The 21397-nt window shown below is 40.2% G+C and overlaps 1 protein-coding gene across 1 annotated transcript in view; it reads right to left on the bottom strand.

Annotated features, from left to right (window-relative positions):
* Positions 1-21397, bottom strand: part of HADH (hydroxyacyl-CoA dehydrogenase) — a 38726-nt gene that overhangs the window by 1572 nt on the left and 15757 nt on the right. Inside the window, exons 4-7 of the mRNA XM_089660810.1 lie at positions 19277-19403; positions 12944-13033; positions 10428-10500; positions 3260-3376 (exon numbers count right to left, since the gene is read on the bottom strand). Coding sequence (XP_089516936.1) covers positions 3260-3376; positions 10428-10500; positions 12944-13033; positions 19277-19403 — 407 coding nt within the window. The remainder of the gene's footprint in view (positions 1-3259; positions 3377-10427; positions 10501-12943; positions 13034-19276; positions 19404-21397) is intronic.

Genomic DNA, 21397 nt, shown 5'->3' with positions numbered 1-21397 from the left:
ATATTACATTTTACAAAAAATTACAGAGCTGCAGATTGAAAAGGAAAGATAATTTCTAATAACATTCAATTACAATATAACTTGTGATGTACTTGTGTACGCTATATTATTTTTTTTTCTTATTTGCAATTTTTTCCATCGAAAGTGGAGTTACTCTTTAACCACTTGCCAACTGCGTTATAGCTGAATGATGGCTACAGTGCAATTGCCCAGTCCTGGGAGAGCGTAATATGATGTCCTCCCAGAACGCGCCCTCCCACATCCTCCCGGGAGCGTGCACCCAGTGATCTCCATAATCGCTGTGTCCTATGGACACAGCTGATCACGTGATGTGGTAAAAAGTCAATCACAGCGGCCTTTTACCACATGATCAGCTGTGTCCAATGACACAGCAGATCACCGGTAAATGCAGTTGCTGGTTATCGGATGCACTTTCCTCGCACTGTCATAGCGGGAGGAAAGTACTTCCGATAACCGGCAATTGTCAGAGGACGGATCGGCACTGATGATCAGTGCCCAGCAGTGCTGCCCACCTGTGCCCAGCAGTGCTGCCCACCTGTGCCCAGCAGTGCCTAGTAGTGCCACCCACCTATGCCCAGCAGTTCTCCACATCAGTGCTGGCCAGCAGTGCCCCCCCATTAGTGCCGAATATTAGTGCCCATCTTTGTTGCATTTCAGTGCAGCATCATCACTGCTGCCTATCAGTGCCGCCTATCCGTGCCACCTATCAGTGCAGACTCATCAACGCACATCAGTGAAGGAGAAAAATTACCCGTTTGCAAAATTTTATAATAAAAACAAAAAAAACTGTCTTTTTTTCTCAAATTTTTTTGCTCTTTTTTTTGTTTATAGTGCAAAAAATAAAACACTCAGCAGCGATTAAATACCACCAAAAGAAAGCTCTATTTGTGTAAAAAAAAAAAAAAAAAAAAATTTCATATGGGTACAGTGTTGCATAACCACACAATTGTCACAAAAGTGCGACAGCGCTGAAAGCTGAAAATTGGCCTGGGCAGGAAAGGGGTATAAGGGTAGGCAAGTGGTTAAAGCTGAACTCAAGTGGCATGCTTATTCTTTACTTGAATCTTTCTGTATTTCCATTGTGAAACTTTGCCTCTGTGCAGAAACTTCCTGCAATAAAGACTGGCTACTACTGCTTTCTCTGCAAGTGCAGGGTGACTGGTCTTGTATCCGCCCCTTTCGTTTTTTTTTAGGTTATGTACAGCTCAGTGAAGATGTCACCACTAGTTTATAAAAGTAATATCTGAACTTTCAAAGACATTTGATGCACACAAAGTGAATTTATGTAATTTGTGGCTATGTTATTATATATTTAAGTGAAAGTTCCAAGCAACTAAGATAAATAATCATGCAATCAAGACTTTGGAATTTTTAAAACAAATTTGAAGAATTATGTAGATTTTGTTCCTACTTCAACACTGTGGCCTATTTTGTGTGGATGATTAACATAAAATACTAGCTTAACCCGTTTCAATTTCAGAGTATAACAAAAAAAAAAAGTAGAAAAATCCAACAATTCAGCTTCCATATCCTAGATAATGTAGCAATTGATGAGCATGGCATAGAAGAAATATGTAGCTGCCTAGCTCTGCTCTTTATTCAGCCACAGCAAACTCTATAGCCAGTTACAAATCACCTTTTGCAGCTCCTACAAAGCTTCCTGCATGGTATGGACAAATAAAGTCCATGGCTAGGATGCTTTCAGGGATATCTATCAGCTAACTAGAGGGGAGAGAACAGCATATCTACTCTAATATGCATTTTGTGTGTGCTTCACTAGACCTCCAACTTGTAAAATGACAACCAGTCAAAGTATTTTCTCACCAGACTTAAACTGTAAATGTAATTCTACATCTAGTCCTCATGCACACTGGATGTTTTTACAGCGTCTGTTTTTGGCATTTGATGATTTTTTCTACAGCCAATAAACCCCCCAGCATGTTATCCTATGTGTCCATGTACACAGACTGTAATCAATGTTTTTTGGCTGGGAAAAAAAGCCCAAAACTAGTGTGTTTCTAGAGGACCTTTTTAGTTGTAAAAATGCTGAAATGCAGTAAAACGCCAGAAAACGCAAAACCAGCCTTTTTTTTTAGTGTTTTTAAAGTGACAAAAAAACCTTGGATTTTATGGAAAAGGAAAATTATTACTGCTTTTCCAGTTTTTGTTTGGGATGCTCTTGCTTCTCCATGTCCTACATGTAACCAGATCATACCAAAGTTTATTTGCAGCTCTGTTGGCTTTGTTCTCTTTGTTTGGCTTTGTTGACATATTGCATGCTTCTGCTGAATCATTTCCCATTGTCCTCTGCAGTCCAGCACCGTGTGCAAAACAGGTGGTAGCACAGTGTCCTGCTGAATCATTTCCCATTGTCCTTTGCAGTCCTAGTGTCTCAGATTACAGCACCGGGTGCAAAACAGGAAGTGACACCGTGTCCTGCTGAATCATTTCCCATTGTCCTTTGCAGTCCTAGTGTCTCAGATTACAGCACAGGGTGCGAAACAGGTAGTGACACCGTGTCCTGCTGAGTCATTTCCCATTGTCCTTTGCAGTCCTAGTGTCTCAGATTACAGCATCGTGTGCAAAACAGGAAGTGACACGGTGTCGTGCTGAGTCATTTCCCATTGTCCTTTGCAGTCCTAGTGTCTCAGATTACAGCACCATGTGCAAAACAGGAAGTTACGCCGTGTCCTGCTGAGCTACTGAAGCTTCTCTATATGCTCTTTTGCTTTCTCTGCTCTCATAATGGTGGCGATGATGCATTCTTGGAAAGTGAGAGGCAACAAATAGCAAAGAGCGAGTTTTTAGCGTTTTTCAGCTGAAACATCTCAAATGCTAAAAAAACGCAGATAAATGCTATGCAAAAAACGCTGAAAAACCAGCGGTTTTAACACAGCTGTTATCAGCAGTGTGAGGAAACATCAAGTGTGCATGAGGACTTCATCAAAGAGGCAGGCGTTAGAGATACAGGCTGATAATAGGAAGCTGTGCAAAACCTTACCTGTTATGTGTAAAGAAGGTCTTATGGTCCTCGCATGACTTGAAGCCAGCATGTTTGGTGACAATAAGGAATCTAATGTCAGTGTCCTTCAGCCAGTTTCAGATCATGTGACCAACTGTTTACAGATTACAGTAAGGTTTTGCACCTTCCTAGCTTGCTACTGTAATACCGTCTGTGTGAATAAACCCGGCCGAACTTTACAGTTTAGTTTTAAGATGAAAGAATTCATTTACACACCATCAATGATGAATTTGCTAGTGTCAAGACCAACATAATCCAACAGTTCAAAAGGGCCCATTGGATAACCAGCTCCCAATTTCATTGCAATGTCGATGTCTTCTTTAGATGCATGTCCTAAAAACAGATTAGAGAGGTTACCAGTAGATGGTATAAACATACAACAATTCAACTTACAATGCAATTATCTAAGCACATAAAAGCCTACATCATACACAGCCGTCTTCAGAATGGATTTGCAGTGTGTTCTCTAATAAGTAAACACAGTGTTTCCTTATGTTTTTTTATTAATTGAAGTATGGATCCACCTATACATATAATCATACAACCACAATCTCCAACAGATTGTGGCGTTAGTGTCAACAAGTTACATCGTTATAATATAAAAGGGGTACAAAGTTATGTAGACAGAAGAAATAAACATAGACCACAACATTTTCCAGATCCTTTTTTTTTTTTTGAAAAAGAGAAAAAAAAAAAACATTTCAAAACAGGCTGGGAAAAACCAGAAGGGAATTAAAATAACACAAAATATAAAACCAAAATGATTTTTAACAATTTAAAAAAACACCCTTCTGAACTGAACTCAAGAGTCAAACCTCCACAGCTCATCCACGTGCAATATAGTAGATAAAAAGTCTAATTCAATGTTTGACAAAAGCAGAGTTTTACTGCATGTGTACAGCTATATCCCCACTTCCTATTCAAGGGTTGATGGGACAATAATTATCTCATAGTAGACCGGATGGGATTCCACCATTTAACAGCCTGTCCTTAACTAATTGTGCTGGTGCTAATCCCGGTGTCCCCAACCAGGCATTCCAGACTTTTGTAAATTTCTGGGCACATCCTCTATGTTGATAAACTAGTTTTTCTCTAATCAAGAGTATCATTAACAGCTTTAATCCATTGAATATGGGAAGGAGGTGTGGGAGATAACCATTTCTGAGCTATAAGTTTCCATGCAATAAACAGCACTCTAAGGATAGCTATATAGACATGTGGAGTTTACAGTTCCTCAAACACTCCCAATAGACAAAGCTTGGGATCTAATGGTACATTAATCTCTTCACGCCAGCAGCACACAAATGTGCGGCCTCCCAGCGTCTGGGCCTAGATGCCGAGCGGCTGCACATTTGCGTGCAATTAGAGAAAAAAATATGTGCTGAGTGCACGTGCCCTGCAAGCTCCCAGCACACATGTCCGGCACTCATGGAAAGGTCCCGATCTCCTCTTTCGATTGGGACCTTTCCCAATCATGGCGGTCACATGACCCTAAAACCCCGCCCCACCTCCTGGCTTCTGAAACCCTTAAAGGGCCGGGAGGCGCCGGCGCCAAGGGGTTAAGACTCCAGGTCTTGTTGATCATTGTTATAATATGGGACCAATATTTTACCAATTTGGGGCATTTCCATAGCATATGGATAAGCGTTCCATTAGTGTTTCCTTATGTTTACCTGCATTTCATTTTGGTAATTTAGTATTTCTTAACATGCATTTGACAGGCAAAAAAAAAAGCACAAATCAAACAAGTGTTGGCTGTACACCAATTATAAGATATACATACATAAGGGCTATTACTGCTGGACTCCTTTAGAAGATATTTGTCTGACTGTGCCAAATTTTTATTCTTCTGACAGATAGAATCAGGACAAGCATATAACAAATCAAAGTTGACAAGAATCAGAATTGCTCATCTCTATACATGTTCCAAAATAGCCACGCAGTATAAGAGCTAAAGCAACAATATGACAGCCAGGGTACTAACATTTTCTGAATGAAAAGTCAGCAGTGGCCGCCTACATGTTCAAGTTCTTTAGTTATTGCAACTGTTAGATACTGCAAAAAAGCAAATTGGATTGAAATAGTGCTGCAGTAAAAAGTTACCTAAAGACAATGTAAACATTCCTACCTACACCTTGTGTGTTTCACCTACAACAGATGTGCAGCCTATAGTAGACTAAATCTTCACATTCATTTGTCAGCAGCTTCAGTCTATGTTTGATCAAGAGGCATGCAGCATGGCACTGCACAGGTGATGATCACTGTTTGAATGTTAGACCTCACAGTGAAAAAACGACATATCCTACAAACCCAGGGTCTCTCAGTCTAGTCCTAATGCAGATGAAAGCTACACAGTAAATAAATCTGACAAAGACACATGCAGGCAGAGCATTCCCGGACACAGGGAGCTCACTCTTGCAGTTGGGAGATGATCACATTAGCAATCCTACACTTATGATTTAACACAGAAGGGAGGGCAAGGCATGCACAGGATGCTGTGTGACCCAGAAGAGGGAGCTGACCTGTCTCCCTGGTGCATAGGGACCAGCTAGCTGCATCAATATATGGACATACAGGTATTGATCAGCTATGACACTACAAACTGCAGCCACAAAATGCGAGCACATCATTACAAGGTAAGACAAACACAGGGAATATAACTTCACTAATAAGTGAACAATCCCTTCAAACTGGAACTTTAGATATCAAAATACATAAAAGTTTAAAGTTTTAACTATAACTCTGCTTAACTTTTCAGTACTTTCCACACCTCTGTCACATAGTAGAGCCATTAAGGCCACTCTGCTAACTTTTGGATTCAACCTTACAGTTCAGTGAACAGAGGAGATAATGCAAATCCATTGTCCAGTGAACAATCTAGATGTGGGGAGGTGATGTGGGAAGGAGATTTGATAAACTTGGGAACAACATGTCACCTGCCTGACTGTGTGGTGTGGCAATGTGTATAAATCACAAGACTGACTGTACAGAATTATGAATCTTATGGCAGACTAAACAGTAAGTATATAACACATCTACAGTACAGTTTAACAACCAGCAACCATCACTATCATACAAAAGAATGGCGGAATGCTGAAAATGGCTGATGTATTTCTGGGGCCCTTCTCCATTTTTATCAGAGCCAGAGGCTTTGGAAAAAAGTGTAGGGCCCCAGAAATGCAACAGCCATTTTCAACAGTAGCTGTTGACAGACATTCTATTAGATGTGGTTGGTGATGGTAGTCGTTTGACCATTCCTTCTATACATTTGGTCTGGTGATCATCTTGATATGTCTATTGAACTTTTATGTTTGCAATGTTTCATTCACCTTTTATTTTCAGTAAATAACTTTGCATATATAACAAGGCCAGTGCCCTTTGTGTTTTTCCCCCCATCTCTCACAAGAGCAACCTGCTGTGGTGTAAGGATCTGGAAAATGTCTGTACGCATCTGTGAGTTATACCAGTTGGCCTCACTTTGTGCCTAAAGCACTGTGGATATAAATGGCTGTGAGTAATTACCTGTTTACCTAGGTTTCTACTTTACCTGTGCTCCAAGTTGAATACAACCAAAACCATATCATGAGCATTATTAAATATGTATAGTATAACCTACAGTTTGTGCACTAATTAATGCAAGAAAACATACTTTGCGCAATTGTACCCTGAGATATCTGCATCTGAAGAGGTGTCAAGACTTTCTACTTTCATATAATTACTATATTTTAATGTGGCATGAGCACACTGGTAAAAATGAAAACAATTGCTAAAAGAAATTGAAAGATGTGGTTCACCAAGTGTACACTAGATGGCAGCAGAGTTCAAAAAAAAAAATCATGTACAAGTCTTAGTGGAGCAGTATGTGCAGAAGAGTACAGGTCAGGGGCGGACTGACCATTTGGAAACTCGAGGGCCCGTAGGGGGACCCATGAGATGCCCCTGGTACCTTTTTCATAGGCTTTTTTAAGTTTGGGCAAGGACACAGGGGCCCCATGATCCCCTATTGCCCGGGGGCCCCATGAGTTGTCAGTCTGCCCCTGGTATGGATGGTACGACAGCGGGCAGTATGTGCGGGAGAAGAGTACGGATGGTACGACAGCGGGCAGTATGTGCGGGATAAGAGTACGGATGGTACGACAGCGGGCAGTATGTGCGGGATAAGAGTACGGATGGTACGACAGCGGGCAGTATGTGCGGGATAAGAGTACGGATGGTACGACAGCGGGCAGTATGTGCGGGAAAAGAGTACAGATTGTGCAACAGTAGGCAGTATGTGCCGGAGAGGAGTGGGGAATGTGTGACCCAGGCACAGAGCAGTGTGGAGGTGGTGAGGACTGTGAAGGTAGTTTGGAGCATACTAAAGCTGAAACAAGGAAATGAGTCAACAGAATCAAGAAAAATACTGTAGATCTTAAAAAGAGACCACAAAATGTACATAGGTTGTTAACAGGGCCTATGTCATGGAGTCCAAAAAAGTGGAGTACTGGGGACATGGGAAATGGGCCAGGGTTTTTTTAATTCCAGGAACTGTAAGTAGGAAGTTGGAGAGTGGAGATGAGCTTCCCACTCAAAGTCAGTGGAGACGAGAATTCATTTTGCCATACTGTACTGAATAATTTTGCATTATCCCATATATGCTGGGGATTGGCTGCTGAGGAATAAATGCACATGTGCTGGGTACTAGCAGCAGAGGGATTAATGCAATAAAAGCAGAAGAGTGGGTACTGAAAGGTTAAAGCACATATACTGGATACTGAGTGCTGAGGTGTTACCTTACCTAAGTTGGGTACAGGGTGCTAAGTTAAATATATGCCTGGAGTCTATAGCTGAGAAAAAAGCAATGGTTCTTGGTGTGATGAACGCAAGTATCTGACCACCGCCCTCTTCACCAACTTGTGACAAAAGACTGGTGAACCTCACACCACACTGTCACTTATGCAACAATAGCACTCTCAACCCCACACTGCACAAAGATTTTCCAGCTTGCAGGACCACAATCTAGGTGCTAACAGACTGAAAGCAATTGTTACTGGGTTTAGTTAACAAAGCAATAACTTGTTAAACTGCCACCAAAAAGTTGGAAACTTTTACAAGATTAGCAATAACAATTATAAATTTTAAAATAAAAGTCTGTACACATACTGTCATCACAAACAGGATATATATTCAGAGATTTATCATATAGAGTAGTGGCTTGGTTTGATGTTAAACATGAGCTGTCAAAATGTTGTTGGCAGAGAGCATCTGACCAATCATCTGGTTTAAGGGGTGGTTGCTGGGATGTCACTACCTTTATGACCCAGACAAAGTTTTCTATAGGAATTATTATCTCTGAATACCTACAGTTTACAGCCTGCTAATATGCATATAATTGGCCAGTGTTAAATTTTCTCCGGAATGAATATAAATATGACAGGTTTCAGATGTCTACTTTACCTAAGAGGGACACAGGGTACCAATGGTTTCCCATATCCACTAATATAGGGGTGTTAGGACTTAAAACACTACAAATTAACAGAGAAAGAGAAATATGTCCTTGTTCTGGTTGTGCTATTATCTCATGAGTTATTAAATATACTGATGTTTTAGAGTCTTGGCTGCTAACCAGACTATCAAGAATGTGTATTGCTATGGAATTTATGACAGGGGGGAAGAGCTGCAGATACCTGTTAAAGCTCCAGTCACTCAAGCGGGCAAGTCAGACATTTTTATTAGGGTTTTGCAGACCTAAGTGTGGATTTGTCTAATAGGTATGAGAGGTCCTGCATCTGATAAGAAGGTCCTGGCATCAGCTAAAAGTTTGTGTATTTTATAAACTGAAGGAAGGAGGGGGGAAAGGTCACTGTGGCTATGCCTTCTGACATGGAAGACTTGCAAAACAAATGGCTGCTACACGCACAGCTATTCATGTGCCCAGTATGTACGACCATCACACCTGCAGAATGAGGAGATAATACACATAGGCTGAGGAGCAGAGGAGTAGGCACTGAGCTTTTAAATGCACCTAAGCTGGGGCTGAGTGCTTAGGAATTAATGCTTATATGCAGGGAGACCGGACACTCTTGAAGCAGAATACATACACTTCAGACAGGAAATAAAGGGTTTAACTTTGGCTGGAGCTGATAGGGGAGAGGTAAATGCACATACATTGCGGATTGTGCACTGTTGGGTTAACGCACATACATTGCGGATTGAGCACTCTTGGGTTAACGCACATACATTGCGGATTGTGCACTGTTGGGTTAACGCACATACATTGCGGATTGAGCACTCTTGGGTTAACGCACATACATTGCGGATTGAGCACTCTTGGGTTAACGCACATACATTGCGGATTGTGCACTGTTGGGTTAACGCACATACATTGCGGATTGAGCACTCTTGGGTTAACGCACATACATTGCGGATTGTGCACTGTTGGGTTAACGCACATACATTGCGGATTGTGCACTGTTGGGTTAACGCACATACATTGCGGACTGAGCACTGTTGGGTTAACGCACATACATTGCGGACTGAGCACTGTTGGGTTAACGCACATACATTGCGGATTGTGCACTGTTGGGTTAACGCACATACATTGCGGATTGTGCACTGTTGGGTTAACGCACATACATTGCGGATTGTGCACTGTTGGGCTAACGCACATACATTGCGGATTGTGCACTGTTGGGTTAACGCACATACATTGCGGATTGTGCACTGTTGGGTTAACGCACATACATTGCGGATTGTGCACTGTTGGGTTAACGCACATACATTGCGGATTGTGCACTGTTGGGCTAACGCACATACATTGCGGATTGTGCACTGTTGGGTTAACGCACATACATTGCGGATTGTGCACTGTTGGGTTAACGCACATACATTGCGGATTGTGCACTGTTGGGTTAACGCACATACATTGCGGATTGTGCACTGTTGGGTTAACGCACATACATTGCGGATTGTGCACTGTTGGGTTAACGCACATACATTGCGGATTGTGCACTGTTGGGTTAATGCACATACTCTGCTGTTGTAATATTAGCTAGAGTTCTGTGTCTGGAGGGTCATCTCAAGCTGGCCATACATGGATCGAGATTCTTCCAGGTTAAGAGGGACAGGCTGATTTTTGATCCATGTGTAGCCATTCCAATTCTACAGAAGTCAATCACTAGAATGACTTCTGGCAAATAGTAATGTTGGAAAACTTCTTTCGATCACTGGCTGCAGCCACTGATCAGTTTATTCTGACAGCGAGATCCGCTGTCAGGATACAATGTCCCAGAATGGGGATTCCTCCATCCACCTTGTTTGTGTGGATGGAGGAATCTATTGATTGAAAGAAAAAAAACAAATCATCAATAGCCAGCTTTACTAGTGTCTTTTTAAACTGGATTACCTCGCTCATAAAGGCGGACCGATTCCATCAGGTAGGGTACCAGAAGGCGATTAACAATGAAGCCAGGAGTGTCCTGAATTGGAAATAAGTACAAATCACACATTAATGAACAGTTAAAACTTACTTAGGAGCACATGCCTCTATTTTAAATGTGAAATAAAGCAGGCTTCACTGGAGGGTAAGAGTCACAACACAAGTTGCTAGAAGGGCAATAACCATTCAAATTGTTAAATACAAAATAAATATTTGTGACCACACAGGTTTAGACTGTATGCACATGGGATTATTTGTCCATGCAGTGCAAAGACACTGTGTATTTTTGTGTTTCCGGACGTCCTACAGCTGTGTACAGCCGCCCTAATGAGTGAAGGCGACTGTACACAGCTATCAGCAAAGAGTAGTACACGCACATGTAATGCACCGAAGGTGCTTTTGGTGCATTATGTCTATGAGCGTGCGCTGCTATATGCAAATAGCTGTATACAGCCTCCTTCACTCATTCATGTCTAAGGTCAGATGTATGCGGCTCTAGGACATCCACAGAAAAACAAAAATACAACACATCTTTATGCTGCATGGACAAACGCGCTCATATGCATATAGTCTAAAGTGGGGTACACACTGAGAAAATTGAAAGAACGATAGTCCGATTTTCCACAAAAGGTGCTTATCATGATGTAACCAGACGATGGTACTAACTTGTACGATACTTCTCAAAGAAAAAAAGGCAAAATGTTCTTCCTTGTGTACGATTTCTATTCGCATTGCCATCTTCTTCCAGGATGTTCTTTGCTTCTGATCATGCACATTTTTTCCTACTTGATTATTTCCGTGCAATTATACACATCGAGCGAAATCGGAGGCTGCGTTCGTGTACAATAAAAATGTTCTAGCTTGCATTTTCGTTTTTTTTTTTTTTTATCTCAACAGTCAAAAGCGGCTGTTGAAACCAATATACTAATGATCAGATAATTGTCCAATCAGTCGTCAAATAAAATTTTTCTTCCAATTTTCTTATACTGTGTGCCCAGTTTAACTGTCCAAAATATCAAAATGTTTATCAACTTTAGTCACAAGGTCACACCACTATTCACAGCTCTCAGCATCCTGTGGCATCTCCCTGCCTCCAACTTGCTCAATAGACTATAAATGAGCAACCCTATGCAATGCAATTGTGCCTGTATAGCTCACAGTGCTGGCCCTTCCAATGACGGCATGATTTCTGGAGACTTAGAACTCAAATTAATACAGAGAAAAGAACTGGGGAGGGGGGGTGTTACTCAATAGAGAATTACCAATATTTTTCTGGCCTTAAAATGTCCTGTACCAGATTAAAAAATCCTTGCCGCCAGTTTCAGTAGCTTTACCAACACATGCGGCAGATTCAAGCCCCATTCACACCTGAGCGTTGCGTTTTTGTCACACATTTGCAAATGTTTGTGCGCGATTTGTTCAGGTGTTTTCAAGCTTTTAGAGTTCTGGTGTTCTTGTATTAGCCAACAGAGGAAAAAAGTGTCATCTGTGATATCAACTGTTGCCATGTTTTGTCATGCTAGAAAAGCGCTCTTGGTTGCGCAACAAACGTTTCCATATATTTCTATGGGAATGAAAACATGCCAAAAATGCATCAATCTGCCCGAATGGAGCTACAAAAAGTAGCTCCAAAACTTTTTTGAGCTTCAGGCGACTTGGAGTGAAAATGTGAACCATCTCCATAGAATATTTTTTTTTTTTTTCCTCCCGGAGCATTTTGGAGCTTTGAGCTACAAAACGCTCAGTTGTGAATGGGACCTCAGGCAGTTCCTGAAAGCACCACTTTTGCAAAGTGGAGCTAATACTGCACCAAATTCAAAACGAATTGCCTCCAAGTTTGTAGATAAATAAACTAAAGGTAAGTAAGACCAATTCTAACTTGGCATATAGAGACAGGCAGTGTGCCTGTCTCTGTACAATGTGTAGCAGATGGCATCCTTGCTGCCACTACCTCCTCCTTTGCTTCACAGCTGACAGTCTCCTAGCAACCAGTGATGCTGACAGATGATGAAGCTTGATGGGCAAGCTAAAACATTAGTTCTCCATCAGGGCTCCTTGTGATTGACAGCAGGCAGTGAATGGAGTTGATAGCCAATAGATGGCTGTGTATTGGCTTTGGACCTGCCCACTACTTGCTGTCAATCACAAGGGGAGCATACATGACTGGGAGCTAAAGTTTGTGAACCTCAATCAGGCTCTGCTGCTTCAAAACTCTTCAGCCACTGCGTTGTCAGCAGAGGGGAGGGAGCTCAGGTGCACTAAGACAACGCAGGAATGATGCAGATAAATTCTCATGAACGTCCCTTACAATTGGTCCATGTCATATCTTGAGCTACACAAACATTTTTGAATTTTCTAAAGACATTTGTAAAGTTTTTGAATATGTACTTTGTTAGTTACCCTGTGTTTTGGGTGCTTCCTAAACAACAAAGACTATCCTAGAGTGGATAACAAAACGGGGTCATAATCTTGCTTTTCCCTACCTTACATGACACGGGCGTCTTTCCAAGTGCTTTGCTAAAATCGATGAGTGAATCAAAAGTTGTCTGGCTGGTCATAGGGGCCTTAATGACCTTAAAGAAAAGATTAGACCTGTAAACAAATGATTACTACATTCAGCTAAAAATAACTTTTTATATCATTTGTTTTATTATATATAGTTTATATATATTTTATAGAATATTCTGCAACAGTCAAGAAATGATAGGTACTACATAAACAGAAATTTTTTTTTTTGTATTTATAACACATCTATGATGGTTTTGCATTTTTGTGTTTTCTGCTATAGAAGACACGTATTAATTTTCTTGATCATTAAACAACATCACTAAACTCTGATTAATGGCTAATTCTAAACCACACAATGGGTGAATTCTATCATGAAAGCTAAACTCCAGGCAAATGATGTTATATTTTAAAATCTGCAATATTCATTCAGGTAATACACACTATGACATTTCCTGTTATAGGGTGACAACTCTGTCCCGGTCTCTCAAAAGCACTCTGCCACATGGCTCTCTAATTAGTAAAGGGTATGGAAAGCGCCACTAAAAAACATCTAATTAACCAAAAATATAATAAATCTAAATAAAAAAGCAAGTAAAACCTCAAACAAGGTAAAAAGTGACAAAAATAGAAAAAAGGTAGCGCTCTAACCAAATAATAATCACAACAAACCATCATCAAATAATAATTAAAAAAAATATATACATTAATTAACCATTAGCCGCCCAGCCTATAGCCGTTTGGCGGCCGCAAAAATGCTCTAGCTTTCCGGGTGCACGCCATTTGGCGTCCTCCCGCACATGCGCAGTTCGCGCGGTTGCAGAGCCGCGCGATCTGTCACCGGCCGCGTACCTCGGACACGGCCGATGACAGATCTGAGTACCGACCCCCGTTGCCGGTACCATGTGACCTGCTGTGACCAATCACAGCAGGTCACATGACAGTTGTATACAATGGATGGCTTCATTCATGCCATCCATTGTATACTAGTGCCTAGCTGTGAATGGTCACAGCAGGTCACATGCACATGTCATGTGATTAGCTGTGGCCAAATTACAGCTAAGCACAAAAAAAAAAAAAACCCTGCATGAATCGATTTCATTCAGGTAAATGCTTGCTTATAGCAAAGTAATTCTTTGCTATAAGCAAATTGTGTAAAAAAAAAAAAAAAAAAAAAAAAAAATACTGATCACTTCCCCAAAGTAGTACAATGTTACTATGGTACCATTGTAGTACTTTGGACATAGTAAAATATGAAAAAGAAATCTTAAAAAAAATGTAAAATATATATATATATTTTTTTTTCATACTGTCACCAGTCAGTGTCCCTGATCACCGCCATGCCAGTTATATGAAGACGCTGTACTGCACTGGTGACAGTATGTAAAAAAAAAAAATAGTGAAAATAATTTTTTTAATTTTTTCATTTTCCGAAAAATTATGACAAAATACAACTTCAAAAAACTCGCCATTCCTCTTATGAAATACGTCGGACTGTCTACTCTGCAAAAAGGGGTAATTTGGGGGATATCTGTACTGTTCTGACATTCTTGGACCTCAAGAAATTAAATTGGCCGTCAGTACTTCAGGATTGATCAATATTCAGATCTATACCATAGTTTGTGAACTCTATAACTTTCCTACAAACTAAAAAATACATCCTAATTTGGGTTATTTTCACCAAAGACATGTAGCAGAATACATCTCGGCCTAAATTTATGAAGAACAATTATTTATTTGTAAACTTTTATAACAGAAACAAAGAAAAACGTGTGTGTTTTTTTTTTTTTTTTTTCAAAATTTTTGGTCTTTTTTTGTTAATTTAGCAAAAAATAAAAACCCCAGCGGTGATTAAATACCACCACGAGAAAGCTCTAGTTGTGTGAAGAAAATGATAAAATTTTAGTTTGGGTACAATGTTGCATGACCGCGCAATTGTCATTCAAAGTGTGAGAGCGCTGAAACCTGAAAAACGGCCTGGGCAGGAAGGTGTAAAATTGCCCGGTATAGAAATGGTTAAAAAAGAAGCAAAAAGTGAAAAAGTTGATACACTTTTCATTTTTTGCTTCTTTTTTAAATAATGTATATATTTTTTTATTATTATTTGATGATGGTTTGTTTCTATTTTTGTCACATGGCTCTCTACAAGTGCCTGTTTCACCACGTTGCCCTGGCATATTTCACTGTTGTCATCATCAGGAAACCCACCCTAAAAATAAAAATGTCATACATTTATTATGTACATGCATAGAATAGAAGGGAAGTGGCTGCAAGAAAGGTGGAAGAGATCAGAAGCAGAGTTTGATAAAGAAAAAAAAAAAATAATCGTAATCATTGAAAAGTAGTACTTCAGCAGTGTAGGAGAACTGGAAGCAAACAGATAAGACCATCCTTCTGCTCACTATGTTCTCTCCTCCTACGCTGCATGACACCTGATTCTCTCCTAGTGCTGGCCCACCTTCTCCCAATCTGTGTGCTGCGCTGCTGTACAGGAGATAACAGGAGGCAGATATCAAATCAAATTCACGTATCTGCTCTAGTTGCCTTCAAAAACATATGTAATGATTCATTAATGAACACATAACTGCATTATTTGTTGCATTTTCATATCTGCCTCAAGTTCAGCTTCAAAGTGTATTTCCACATTTGCAGTCAAATTATTATAAAACCTACTTTTTATTTGTTACTATTTACCACTAACATAGCATATCATAACTAAAAATCCATATGCCCTGGTTCACGCTGATGTGATTTTTGGATGCGCTTCAGAATGTACTGATTTGCATATCAAGGAAGATAACATGGCTTTCTGTGGAGGTCATTCACACCTATGCGTTCCAAACGCAATGCGATTTCCACAAGGGTCCTGTGCGTCTTTGGTGTGATGCAGTGCATTTTTGAGCCCCATAGTCTTGAATTGAAACGGCAGTGAAAACGCATAAAATGTTCAAATGCAATGTGACTTCAGTGCCAGATACTTCTACTGTCACAAAATTAGCCAGAACAGAAATCGCAGCTGTGTAAAATCACTGCAGAATCGCACCGCAAACTGGTACTGCAACAGTGTGAAGCAGGACAACATACGCTCCCTGTTCTGTGATGTTACGGAGGGGGCTGTGGAGTAATGTGTAGCATAATTAACCCTCTCTGTACCATGTTTGTAGTTCTTAATTTTCAGCTGTAAACTAGATTTGAACCCTGACTGTCCCAACAAAGGGTTAGAAACTTAGGAACAGCCCTACTGCATTGTATGGTAATGAGTGATAGCTTAGCCTCTCTAAGGCTGGCAATACATTATACAATTTTCTGTCCAATTTCTGCCCAATTTCCTTTAGATTTACCTTCAACTATGTAGCACAAGGGCCTGCCTAATTGGATACAATTGAAAGTGTTACATATGTTTGACCTCCTATTATATGGTTTTTGGCAAGTCTACAATTTTCTTGAGATTTTTAGTTTATAGTGTATGGCCAGCCTTAACCTTTTCAACACAGAGGAACCCTTGAAATGGCTTTCTGGTCTCTGGGAACCCCTGCTAAAAAGGACTATATCTACAACTCATGAAACATTAGTGTGATGGTCACTGGGAAGAATTCCCCCCTAACTGTAGGTTCATGCCTAAGCGTTTTTCTGCCGTGTTTTGCAGAAACACAGTACAGACCATTTAACATGATTTCCTATGGGACAGGTTCACATCTCTGCGTTTTCACCCAGTGCGTTTTTTGGAAAGGGTCATGGACTTTTTTTTTAAAGCAAAACGTTGCGTATTTGGTTTCATAGACATCAATGGGAACACTGCAGAAAAACATGTGTTTTTGCTGCGTTTTGCATTTTAAATCTGCCTAGCAACAAGAAAAAAAGAAAAAAACAACACAGTGCAAGAACGTAAAACGTAATGCAGAAACGCCTCAAACGCAACCTGCATAGGTGAACCTAGACTGACAGATAGCTAAAAAGATGAATGGTGTCAGTGGGCACTTATCTGAAAAGCAGAAATTGCTCTTTGCGCAAGGAACTCCAAGCAACATTTGGAGGAACCCTAATTGAGAAACCCTGGCTTCATCTGTGTGGGGACAAAGGCAGAAATTGCTCTTTGCTCAAGGAACCCCTAGCAACCTTTGGAGGAACCCTGATTGAGAAACCCTAGCTTTGTCTGTGTGGGAACAAAGGTAGAAATTGCTCATTGCTCAAGGAACTCCTAACAACCTTTGGAGGAACCCTAGGGTTCCATGGAACCCTGATTGAGAAACCCTGGCTTTTTCTGTGTGGGAACAAAGGCAGAAATTGCTCATTGCTCAAGGAACCCTAGCAATATTTGGAGGAACCCCGATTGAGAAGCCCTAGCTTCCTCTGTGTGGGGACACAGCCAATGTGATACTTTCCAGATATTCATAGATATTCATAGAATCAGCCATGACACCTTCTCCTTAGAAACATCTAAAAGAGTAAAAAATAATTTTTTAGGCATGCTGTGTGAATGGGAACACATAACTCGGTGAGGTTTTCTCAAATTTGACTGCAAAAAGTGAAAAAAAACATTTTAAAGAACTTCCACAAACTGTTGCCAGATTTTCTAAAATAAAGAAAGTAGGATATTGCAATGTCAGTTCTCACAGCCGCCTAGCTTTCCAGTTTTCCAATATAGTGACTTGGCACTCCAGCGCAGAACAAAGCGATAATCTTAAAAATACCTCTGCTCTCATGATATCTCGTTTCCAACACTGATTTTTGATGCCAAAATACATGGCTATTCATAGTACAGGGATTCTTGCAGACTCATGCTGAAGTGTGGCCAAGCTCTAAGATATGCAAAATTAACTAAACTGTGCTCACTGCAAGCTCACAAGTAAGCAACTACTAAAGACACATTTATGGTGGTAAAGAAAAAGATCTGCCCTTCTAGAAGCTGAGGACTTCACATACTTATAGCAATACTAAACTCCCCCCACACCTCTTGTTTTTTTTTCCCCTGCTTACCCACAATGCTGTAGTGCTGTTCAAATCACATGCTCACCCACAGAGCCAATCCAGTGCTGTCTTGCTGTGATCCGCTATTTGGGTGCCATATGGCAACTTCCGTGCCGCTATCTTTTCAGTTTGCTGGCTCTTCCAGGTGCATGCAGCTAGTTCTGATGACCCAACCCCTAGACCCCCCCAACCGTGTGTGCCGATCCTGCAGCCTCCTGGGACATGTAATAAGATTCCCAGGAGGCTGTAGGACCAGATACACGTCGTCGACAATGGGGAAAGGGGGGTAACATTCTTTCTTCTCAGAAGATACTTCAGAATGTACATGAAGCTCTGCATTGTGATGGCTGAAGACCCTAAACCCAGAAGAAGAGGTCAGCACCAGAAAGAGAGCTTGCAGTATTGGGGAGATTAGCTCTGTTTTAAGATGGCAGCTGAACAGGTGTCAAGGCCTACAAAAATCATTTTTAAAAAATTGTTTTGGTGATCATGATGGAACCTGTCAAATTCAGCAATGAAAGCGATATTAAGCAATTAAATGATATTTTCTAAGCACTTTCAGCAGCTGATTGGATCACTTACAGAATATGCAATTTGTTTTTCTTTTAATTCTTGCCTATGTTGCAGTTTACGCTGGCGTCATGACTGCTGCCCCAGGTTTTCTGTTTCACGGGAGGCTCTTTTCTCTTGCAGCGACCTATGGCGTTACCCTTACATGCTGCGACTCTACACAGTGTATATCAATAGAAACACCCAGCCCTGTAGCCTAGGATGGCAAGGCACTTCCCTGTTCCTTCTTCCTCCTCCCCTTCCCTAAGTGGGCATCAGACTAACTCCAGACTGCACTGTCCATTCTTTCTTGTACAGACTTGAAGTTCAGGGAAGCAGCACTGAGAGAGCAAGAGTCAGCAGCATTGAAAGTTGCAAACGGCAAGCACTGGGGTAAGCATTTTAACAATAGTTTAGAGGAGAATGTTTATTTTTATTGTGCTCAATGTGTTAAAGTAAAAAAGCTGAGGGTTAATACTACTTTACTTTGTCAAAACGACTTTGTCCACTGTACACTGATTGTACAAATGACTTCTATATACAATGTAAACAGAGAATTATGCCATTGTGTAAAGACATGTTCTGTTGCTGTGCAGTGACACAGACAAAATCTGTAGCAGAATCAAGGTTACGGTGCCATGTACAATATCCACTACTAATAAGCAATTATAATGCTCAGACATCAGATCTACAAAGATTAGATCCCACAGTCCTGTCTTTTGGCAGATCCCTAATTGACAGACATTGCAAAATTTATCACACAAGAGCGCAAAGGTCCAGATAGCACAGCTTACCTCCACTAGCTTCATCATTGGGGCGGGATTGAAGAAATGTAAGCCTCCAAACCGGTCCTGCCTAGTTGTGCAATTGGCTATGTCAGTTATTGGCAAGGAAGACGTGTTGCTGGCAAATATGGTATGTCTGTCAAAGATTCAGAAAAATGGTCAAGAGCACATACTGTTTTTACAGATTATATATGTATGAGAAGCTATGCCCTAGTTTCATGAGTATTTTTTATGCAAACTGTACAATCTCTCCTAATGCAGGCGATAGATGTGTTTAAATTCTCCCGCTTTTTCGCCCGATAAACGAAATATCGGTTGGTCTGAAAGCCAACTTATCTACCAATTATTACGAAAATCGGCGGATAAAGTCTTGAAATTCATAACCTCAAACTGGAAATGACTAAAGTTTTATGACCTTCGCAACCCTCCCTCTCTAAGTTACCTTACGGAAGTAGACATCAGCAACGTATGTTTAAATGATGTTTGGTTGACAGGGTAGAACGTTTGACTTTTCTTACGGAAAAGAAATTTCATTCGTGAGAACATTCTTTTCTTTCCAGGTCACCGCACAAGCGCATATATTTATCATTCAGCTGGACCATCAATGAGATGAAAATCAGCCGTTTAACAAAAATTTTCCAGCATGACCAAACGAGCAAAAAACAGACAAAATTACCCATACATGGCACGAATATCTGACGATTTTAATGTCGGCCGAAAAATCGCCAGATTTCAACCCCATCTATGGCCTGCATTAGTCTCTCTTTACCAGACAACTGCAAAAATTAACATTTGTGAGCAACTGCTGAGATTGCAGGATACGCCCCAAAAAACAGTTTTCCTAGGCTGGTGGAAAACAATCTGAAAGGAATAATTAAACCTAACCACTGTGTTCCATTTTCAAGCCAGAAGCAGTATCTGCAGATAAAAGCAAGTTTCATTTAAAAATACTAACACATAAATATATTTGATACTCTCAGGACTCCAGCCAGATCTTTGTAGAAACCTGTCACTGGAGGAATACACTGGCTGCAGGGTGGATAAAAATCCATGATTTAAAAAAGGAAAAAAAAAATCTGGATTTTTTTTTTATTTAAATTGGAACGTTTTGATTTTTATCAAATTTATTTTAATAAAATACTTTTGGAGTAAAAATCTATCTAAAGATAGTTTCCTATTTAAGATACATTAATAGTTTAGTTTATTCAGCATGAAATGGGGCTTAGTTATGTAGCATGAAGCTGTATATTCTGCAATATTTATTTTTTGGTAAACTCATTCAATGAATCCAAGCTCTGCAAGCGATAACATTGCTGCATTCACACAATTTCACATTAAGAAAAAACATGAAATAAAAGAATTTGAGTAGCTCTCCAGCTATGGTTGATGAACCTATTAACCTAAAATCGGTTCTGATATTGCTGTTTTACTATCCTGACAGCTTATTATTCTAAAAAGAAAACCTTCATTTGGTTTGCAAAAATTAAAGATTCTAACTTTATAATGAGCCGGATTACTTACATTTAAACAGCACCTGTCATTTTAGATCCATCATGGCAGCGCCTGTTAGCGGGCATCCACTCACCTGCTGCAGGCTCGTCCCTCACCATGTTGCATCACTGCAGCATCACCAGTCGTCCCATTAAAAAGAAATGGGACTGTCGGTGAGTCAACAGCAGGTCAGAGGAAGAGCTACTGTGGGACAGAGATGACAGTTGCTCTTTAAAAATTATGATTTAAATCAAATCCACCTTGACTGAGTGACATTTTTTATTTTTTACCTAGAAATTTAGGTGCTACCATGGAGGGTCTGCTTGGTGGTCAGGCAAACTATAGGTAATATGTAGTGATGCACAGATATATCAACTACCGAAAATAGAGTTATTGGCGTTTTGCAGATGATTAAAAAAAAAAAAAAAAAGGTGCAGATAATGACAATGGACTTCGATGCAACACCGCGGCCCACTGACTTCGTCTATTTAAGTTTTTTATATCTATTTCATTTTATTTTCTATCCAATTTTTGTGTGTTACTTTCTAGAAAAGGTATTTTACATTACTGAATTGTATTTTTTAAATTCATATTCATTTAAAATTTATGATATTAATTAAAAAGTTGAATACAATTATG

Source organism: Staurois parvus, unplaced genomic scaffold, assembly GCF_062004578.1.
Source record: "Staurois parvus isolate SC_StPar_1 unplaced genomic scaffold, SC_StPar_1.0 ptg000032l, whole genome shotgun sequence".
NCBI classification, from domain to species: domain Eukaryota; kingdom Metazoa; phylum Chordata; class Amphibia; order Anura; family Ranidae; genus Staurois; species Staurois parvus.
Note: the sequence above shows the minus strand (reverse complement) of the source record. Positions and strands in the feature narration are given on the sequence as shown.